General features: G+C 39.9%; 1 protein-coding gene across 1 annotated transcript in view; it reads right to left on the reverse strand.

Annotated features, from left to right (window-relative positions):
• ORC5 (origin recognition complex subunit 5) overlaps positions 1 to 8,536 on the reverse strand; it is a 68,034-nt gene extending 59,498 nt beyond the window's left edge. Inside the window, exons 1-4 of the mRNA XM_026677213.2 lie at positions 8,471 to 8,536; positions 4,642 to 4,809; positions 3,411 to 3,503; positions 1,554 to 1,748 (exon numbers count right to left, since the gene is read on the reverse strand). Of these exons, the coding sequence (XP_026532998.1) occupies positions 1,554 to 1,748; positions 3,411 to 3,503; positions 4,642 to 4,752 (399 nt within the window). The 5' untranslated portion in view covers positions 4,753 to 4,809; positions 8,471 to 8,536. The remainder of the gene's footprint in view (positions 1 to 1,553; positions 1,749 to 3,410; positions 3,504 to 4,641; positions 4,810 to 8,470) is intronic.
• Positions 8,537 to 9,107: the final 571 nt, after the last annotated feature.

A 9,107-nucleotide genomic window follows, 5' to 3' on the forward strand; every position in this document is an offset into this window, starting at 1 on the left:
TACATCACAGGTTAATTCACATAAATTGATTTTGCTCGCATTTGTGTCTGCTTTCACGCACAGCAGAGTGGAAAGTTCTAATTTCACTCTTAATTATTCTGATTTATTAACAATTTGCCCAATGCAAATGATCACCAATTTAATGCTCTTTATCGTCTACTCTCAAGTAATTTCAGATATGACAATGATCAATAATGTTATTAAAATAAACTAAGCAACTTGTCTCTAAAACCAGCTTTATTCATGGCTTCCTCCCTGGAACAGATCAGTAAAACCTCGCAACACATTTTCATTTTTTGGGAGCTTCAATTTCTGTAAACATCTTTCTATAAATAAAAAATGAGGTCCTCAGAATTAGTGCTCAATGTGTAAGAAAAAGGAGCTGTGTATTTCAGGTACTCTTTTGTTTTTACTTTTCATGTTAGAGATAATTACATTTTATTACTGTAGCAGCATGGGACTTTCTGAAGTGCAGTAATATTGTCTCTCTACAGTTAATTAACTATATAACAAAACAATTCAGCTGAGCCAATTGCAAGTTTGATTCTTCACAACTAGGTAATAATAGTATGCAAAGAGGCAGTGCAAAATAATCATACATTTTTATGAGTATATCACAGAATAGAATACAATAGAATAGGATAGGATGGAATAGAATAAGAGAGTTGGAAGGGACTTTGGAGGTCTTCTAGTCCAACCTCCTGCTCAGGCAGGAAACCTATACCTGGGATGGCGAACCTATGGCATGCGTGCCAGAGGTGGCACGCAGAGCCATTTGTGTCAGCATGCAAGCTGCAGGCAAATTTACCTCACTGCACATGCGCATGCCCCACGGCTGATTTTTGGCTGGTTTGAGGCCTTTTTCAGCTTCCCAAAGGCTTCAGGAAGGCTTCTGCAGGCTTCAGTAAGCTTTATAGGGCGAAAACTACGCCTGTTTCGTCACTTCCGGTATTGCCGCAAAAACAGGAAGTGATAAAATGGGGCTGGTTTTCAGCCTACAAAGCTTGCTGAAGCCTGCAGAAGCCTTCCTCAAGCTTTTGGGAGGCCTCAAGCCAGCCAAATATCAGCTGTGAGGTGCAGTGCAGGTAAGGGGGCAGTGGGGGGGGGGTGATTGCGCACGCATGCGTAGGGGGTGTGGGGGGGCACACATTGCCTTCTGGGTGCTGGCACACGAGTGCGAGCGTGCAAGCGTGCACACAATTTTTGGCACAGGAGCCCAAAAAGTTAGCCACCACTGCCCTATACCATTTCAGACAAGTACTTATCCAATCTCTTCTTAAAAACTTCCATTGTTGGACTATTTACAACTTCGGGAGGCAATTTCTTCCACTGATTAGTTGTTCTAATTGTCGGGAAATTTCTCCTTAGTTCTAGATTGCTTCTCTTCTAGTTTCCATCCATTGCTTCTTGTCCTCAGGTCCTACCGTCAAGTGCTTTGGAGAATAGCTTGACTCTCCCTTTTCTTTGTGGCAGCCCCTCAGATATTGGAAGACTGCTATCCTGTCACCCATAGTCCTTCTTTTCATTACACTAGATCTAAAATAGATACTTACAACATATATTGTCTGATTCTGTAGCTCAGGTGTCAAAGGTGCCTTTTTAAAGAAACGTACGAAATCGTTGAATGTGTCGCAGGATAAAAATGAATGATCTTCTTTGATGAAGAGACATTGCAACTGTCTCAACATTTCTTCCAGAAGTAATTTTGAAGTAAAACATTCAGCACAATTCACGAATACATGAGGAAGCTGGAAAAATAAGAGAACAAATATAGGTTTCCTTCTGTTTACTTTATTACAAGGCTCTCCACAGCAAACCTAACTTGGACTGTTTACAAAGTAACAAAACGATAACATTATTTACAAAGAAATGTCTAAGAGTTAAAGATACGTTAACTCACTAATTACAGCTGATTTGCAAAAATCACTAAATAATTAGGATCACAAGTGAAGGCTGCATAATAATGCCATCCTGAGAGCCCTATATGTAATCATGAATACGTCCATTGGTGTATAAGCCAACTCTAGAAATTTCAACCGAAATACCATGAAAAATGTGTCATCTATAATTAAGCTGGTATCTGAATTTTAAATCACAGTGACAGGTGGGAAACTGCAAATTGTTACCTCATCATTTATAAGCCCATGCAATTTTAAGGCTGTGACAGGCTTTTTTAAAAAAAAAGGAAAATCTAAGCTCTGGTCTGCAATTTTTTGGAGTGATTTTGGAACTTAAAATTCTCAGCTCATCTGCAAATATATATAATAAGTTCCATTCAAATTAACAAGTTTTACTTTTGAGCACAGTTTGCTCCCCTGCTTTTAAATGTATTTATTTCATTGCTAAGTACTTACCGATTGGGATCGATATATATCGATCAATATATAGTAAAACATATTTTACTTTATAGAAAGTGAAAAAAAATTAAATGAGTCCCTGCAGATTTTACTTTGCTAGTGGTTGCTGACTCTAGGGGGCGGTGCTCATCTGTTTTAAGGTCATTGAGACAGCGCCAGCTGAAGACATTTCTGTGGTCATGTGACCAGCATGACGTCATGGAGCACTGTTCCCTTCCCACTGAAGTGATGCCTATTTATCTACTCGCATTTGCCTGCTTTCGAACTGCTAGTTGGCAGGAGCTGGGGTGAGAATGGGAGCTCACCCTATTGCATGGGGCCTGGGCCTCAAACCTCAGGACCTTAACTGCTGAGCCACCATGGCACCCTATATGCATATGTGTCTGTGTATTAAAAACCAGCCATCAATATAATGATATATAAATTGATTGCAATATGCAATGCATGCAGTTATGTTCAAAAAGACAAGGTAAAAACATTGATGGCAAATATATAACAAGTTAATCACATTCAACCACCATTACAAATATGATCTGGGGAAAATATAGCATAGCATCGATGCATACGAGAAGACCCAAGATGGGGCCTCAGACTAAGACATGACAAAAATCAGAAACTTGACGAGTTTACTGGTTAAAAAGCAAGTAATAAACACTACTTATTTGGCTTACCCTTGTTCTAAATACAACCCTTGCAATTTCTTTATAATGCCAAGGAAGCATATATTTTGAGCATAGATGGATCATAATTCACAATTACTAACACTAGGCTAAAAGCAGCAGCAGAAAATTGTTAATTTGCTGCCTGTTTGCCCTATTCACCTAACCCAAATAAAAATAAATAGAATTTTGATTTTCTGGATTGTTTTATGCATTGGCCACGTCCTGCCAAAGTGTTTCTGGACAATCGCTCTGAACAGTTCACTCATAATGAATGTTAAAGTGTTTCTCTATATTAAATGTGAACACCCTGCTTAAAGGAAGCACCAAAAAAATTTAAAAAAAGATTTAAAAAAAACAATGTTAAGAAAAAAAACTTGTAGATCATTCTTACCTCCAAGGTTTTTAGAAGGATCTGCACCACATAAGTCTTTCCACTGGATGTGTGTCCATATATGAAAAGGGCTGGAAAGCTAAAGTGTTGACGCTAGGAAATAATATATACATACATATTTAGGAGGGTTTTTTATTTTAAGCATACCCTGTCCTTTGTTTAAATGATTTTTAGGATTTTGGATCACTTTTTTTTACTACGTTAGCTGAACAATGATTGATGAGAGAAAGAGAGAGACAGAGAGGGATGGACAGAGACAGACCAGCAGAGAAACAGAGAGAAAAACAGAGACAGAGAAAGAATGAGAATAAGTGAAAACAAAACTGAATGAGGCAAAAAAGGACCTTGAGAAATAAGGAAAAGAGAAATCCCAAAAGTTAACATCACAAATAGTTAAAGTTTGGCAGGCAAATGGATCTTCCCAAGCCTCATTTTTAAGGTGCCATTTTCAAATGCACCTTTTGAACAGCACTGTCTCTGCCTATGAAGATTCTCAACCACCCAGGTCATAATTGTCTCAAAGGTGCTTTTCAAAAGAAAACTGGACTACCTTGGGTTTTTTTCCCCTAACATTTCCCTTCTCATCCAAGAAGCTTCTTGAATGAGAAGTGAAACGTTAGGAGGGGGGGAAAAAACTAAGAAAGTCCAGTTGCCTTTTGAAAAGCACCTTTGAGACAGCACTGTGTCTGCTTATTCTCACCTCCGGCCCACTGTTGTGAGAAAGCAGAATGAGACCTCACCTTGCACCTCACTCCTATGTAATTGTTTTAAATAATAAATCTTCAATTTCAATTCCAGTAACGTCTATTTTTTGTTCATTCTTTTGATAGGAGCAGAAAAATGAAATCTTGTGTAAAGATACGACAAGAGCAGTTCCTGTGAAGAGCTAAACAAGAGGTGCATGGCAGCAACCTACCAAATACTCATAACAATCTTTAAAAAATCATAATAATCACTCTAATTTTGCAACAGCTTCCTGGAAAATGAAGGTTTAAATGGATGTTTTAAGTTCCAATACATATACCACTGCCAGATGTGAGGAGCTGAAAGCACCTTAAAAATTACCCTTCCTTTATAATACAAAACATGATGCCTCAAAGTAAGCTTCAGTCAAAAAAAAAAAACTTAGCAGCATCTTATCAGATATATATATATATATATATATATATATATATATATATATATATATATATATATATATATATATATATATATATATATATATGGGTACCTCTCCAAATATTGACAATAAGGTAGAAGCTTGAGCTTCTCGGCACGGTATCATGCTTTCCAGCTGAAGCAATTTTGCTTCAGGATACTCTGGGTGTTTCAAAGCTGACATTTTAACTTCTGTTTCAGTGGCTCCGTCTCACAGGCAGCTTCAAGGATGAAGGAAGACCTGAAAAATGAAACGGTAGTTAAGATTTCCCATGAGAACATATTGGCTATGTATCGAGTGACATGCTTTCAATCATGTTACAACCTGTTTTATTAAAAATAACAAAGCATTACAGCAAGAGTGTCAAACATATCCAGCCCATGGGGTGCTTCAATCTGGCCCATGGGACCGCCCTGGAAACAACGAAGGACTGACCCACGGTGCCTCTGCCAGTGAAAATGGAGCTCAGGAGGGCCATGCGCAATGGCCCTTTCCCCGGCAGAGGGTTGCACAGCCAAAAATGGAGCCCGGGGGGCACATACATACCCCAAGCTCTGTTTTTGCTGGCAGAGTGCAAGCAAAACAAACTGCTAGCAAAAGTCAATCCTGCTCAGCCCTGCCCGGGCCACCGTAGGTGCCCGCAATATGAGTGACATTGAGCTGGCCACATCCACCTGGCCATACCCACCTGAGGTCAAACACAATCCTGATGAGGCCCTCAATGAAATCAAGTTTGACACCCCTGCATTACAGAAATATTAAGTGTTCACTTGTAGCTCAATATTTGAGGGGGAGGGGCAAGATACTCTATAAATACAGGCAGTCCTCAACTTACCACAACTGAACCCATGTAGGATAAATTCAGCAATTTAGTACTTCCTCTATGCTGTTTAATACTGATATTAGCATTATTATATTATTTGCCTGTCCTGTATAAATTGAGGATTCTACTCTTCTCTGCCATATGTCTAGGTTAATACATATTCAATTGCTTGCACTACACATAAAATACTTCCCTTCAACTTTTCTGGTAGGGATATAGATTATGAGAACAAAGATAAAAAAAACATCTGATGTGTATCAAACGTAAGATTACATTAATTTTCTTAACTCTTAAATTATATGAGATGTTACAAGTAGGACAACCATCTCGATATTTTATTAAAAATAAAAGTGATCACTTCAATGATTGCTCATTGTAAATTCTGAAAGGAAGAAAACTATCACTGTCTTTAAGGCAATCATTAAGTCTTGTTTTAGATTGATGTGTTGTGCAAACTTATAATCTAAAGCTGGTTTATACTTCAGTGCACTGCACAAATTTAAAAGCTAAGTTAACCATGGCTAAAACTTCTACAGGAATAGTGGCAGAGGAATTAACACAATAGATTAGTTAAGACTTAAGCTCATTTTTTCCCAATGAAAATTAAGTTCAGCTAACTGAGGATGGACCACAACTGAGCCCAAAATTTCTGTTGCTAAAAGTGAGACATTTGTTAAGTGAGTGTTGTCCCATTTTACGACTTTTGTTAAGTGAATCACTACTTAAATTAGTAACATAGTTGTTAAATGAATCTGGTTTTCCCCATGGACTTTGCTTGTCAGAAAGTCACAAAAGGGAATCACATGACCCCAGGGCATTGAACCCGTCATAAATGTGAACCAGTTGTCAAGCATCCAAATGTAAATTAATGTGACCGTGGGCATGCTGCAATGGTCGTAAGTGTAAAAAATGGTCATGCCATCTTTTTCAGTGCCATTGTAGCTTTGAACGATTGTAAATCAAGGGCCACCTGTATTTTCTATTAATCCCATTGGGAAATACAGAGAATAAAGTCTCTACGATTTGGATCCTCAAATTCATTGGGATTTAACGCAAGCAAAAGTTATAATAAAGGGAAGAGGGAATTTTGATTTGGAACATGCTTTTTTGCTTTAGGGGCAGAGGACCGATATTAAAATAGCCATGCTGATCATAGAAATGATAATAGAGGCAGTCCTCGACTTACGATCGCAATTGAGCCCAAAATTTCTGTTGCTAAGTGAGACATTTGTTAAGTGAGCCCCATTTGACAACCTTTCTTGCCACATTTGTTAAATTAATCACCACAGTTGCTAAATTAGCAACACTGTTGTTAAATGAATCTGGCTTCCCCACTGACTCTGCTTATCAGAAGGTCCCAAAAAGGAATCACATAACCCCGAGACACTACAACAGTCATAACTATGAGTAAGTTGTCAACCATCTGAATTTTGATCACGTGACTGTGGGTTGCTACGATGGTCGTAAGTGTGAAAACAAGTTGCTTTCTTCAAGTGCTGTTGTATCTTTGAACGGTCACTAAATGAACTGTTGTAAGCCGAGGATTACCTGTAACCGAAACAGATTTAGAAACCCTCCAGACTGGAGAAGCTAAAACCTACCCCAGACCTTTCTTTTGAACTTCTTCTAAATTTCAACAGGACAGACAGACTTCAGAGAGTAATTAGGACTACAGAAAAAACAATTACTGCCAACCTGCCTTCCACGAAGGACCTATATATTGCATGAGTCAAAAAGAGAGCTGTGAAAGTATCTACAGACCCCTCACATCCTGGACAAACTGTTTCAACTCCTTCCCTCAAAACGACGCTATAGAGCACTGTACACCAGAACAACTAGACACAAGGACAGTTTTTCCCCGAACACCATCACTCTGCTAAACAAATAATTCCCTCCACACTGTCCAACTATTTACAAAGTCTACGCTACTATTACTATTAATCTTCTCATCACTCCTTATCACCCATCCCTTCCCACTTGTGACTGTATGACTGTAACCTTGTCGCTTGTATCCTAACGATTTATATTGACTGTTTCCTAGTATGATTTGATTGCTTATTGTACCCTATGACTATTATTAAGTGTTGTGCCTGATGATTCTCGACTCTTGACAAATAAATCTTTCCTTTTATGTACACTGAGAGCATTTGCACCAAGACAAATTCCTTGTGTGTCCAATCACACTTGGCCAATAAAAGAATTCCCTTCCCTTCTTATTCTGCTTGACTCTACTCTGCATCTGTCAGGGCAGTCCTCGACCTATGACTTCAATTGAGCCCAAAATTTTACGTTGCTAAGTGAGACATTATAAAGTGAGTTTTGCCCCCATTTTACGACCTTCCTTGCTACATTTGTTAAACGAATCACCGCCATGGTTAAACGAGCAACACTTTTGTTCAACGAATCTGGCTTCCCCATGGATTTTTGCTGGTCAGGAAGGATGCAAAAGGGGACCCCGTGACACACTGCGACCGTCATAAATGTGAATATGTAAATGTCGTGACCATGGGGATGATGTTGCGACGGTTATAAGCGTGGAAAATGCTCACCAGTCAACCTTTTTTCAGTGCCCTCTTTGAACGGTCACTAAATGAACTGTTGTAAGTCAAGGACAACCTGTAATCCCAACAGATCTAGAGACCCCCAGACTGCAGAAGCTAATAGCAGCCTCCAGCCCGAAGATCTTTCTAGAAAAGGTCGAGGGGGGGGGGGTTCAGGGCAGCCCACAAGCGAATACTTCCTCCCCCAACACCCCCCCCCCCGAAATTTGGAGGATGGAGGCAGAGGTAGCAAAAACAGTAGCAATTTTTAAGATTTGTGGACTTCAACTCCCAGAATCCCTCAGCCAGCCCTGCCGAGCCATTGGGGCTCAAGGAATTCTGGGAGTTGACGTTCACAGATGGTCGAAGTTGCCATAGTTTCCTCCCATCCGCTGCTTAGGAGACGGCGACGGCCACCTGGGGGAGCCAAGCTGGTGTCGCAAAGTGAGGCAACGCGACTCGAAAGACCCTGCCGGGATCCCAGAGGCTGAATTCGCCCCTTTAGCCCGACGCCTCAGAAAGGAGAACGCCAACGTACCACCGCCGCCACTACAATCGCCGCCGCCGCCGAAAAAAGGGCGGGAAAAGGCGAGAGGGCGTAACGGAAACGCCAAAGCGCGAGAGCTACGTCATAAAGGGGCTTGATTGAACCGCTCCACCGTCACTCAGGCAGATTTCCCAATAGGGGTGCACGTTAATCTCAGTGGGGGTGGGTGGGAGGACGGATAGGGTATAAAAGCCCTCCGTCGGCGCATTCCCTTGTTATAACTGGTTTTCTTGTTGGTTGTGTTGTTTTGTATTGAAGAGAGGTGGTGCTTATTCTCTCGAAGGGATAGCACCTGTTCATTTTATAATATTTTTATATATTTTCATTTTGTTTTATATTGGGGAGAGGACAGTTGTGACAATAATTGAGTACTGTATTTGCAGCGCCTGGAATAAAAGCAAACGGGTGAAAAAATTCCACATTTGTCACCCCACAAATGTGAATTTGTTCTGATAACGCACAGAGCTTTAGAGGAAAAAAGATACTGAGCTAACGTCTCGTCTCCATAAGAATATTACCAAAAAAAATTTGAGGGTTGTGAATAAAAAAAATGCAGAAATCATCTTACTCGGAACAGTAAAATTGGACAAAATAATTTCTGTATTATGAAAGCAATGCAAGATATAGA

This window comes from Notechis scutatus, chromosome 6, assembly GCF_049901735.1.
Source record: "Notechis scutatus isolate UNSWTSFEM ecotype Mainland chromosome 6, rNotScu1.2, whole genome shotgun sequence".
Taxonomy (NCBI): domain Eukaryota; kingdom Metazoa; phylum Chordata; class Lepidosauria; order Squamata; family Elapidae; genus Notechis; species Notechis scutatus.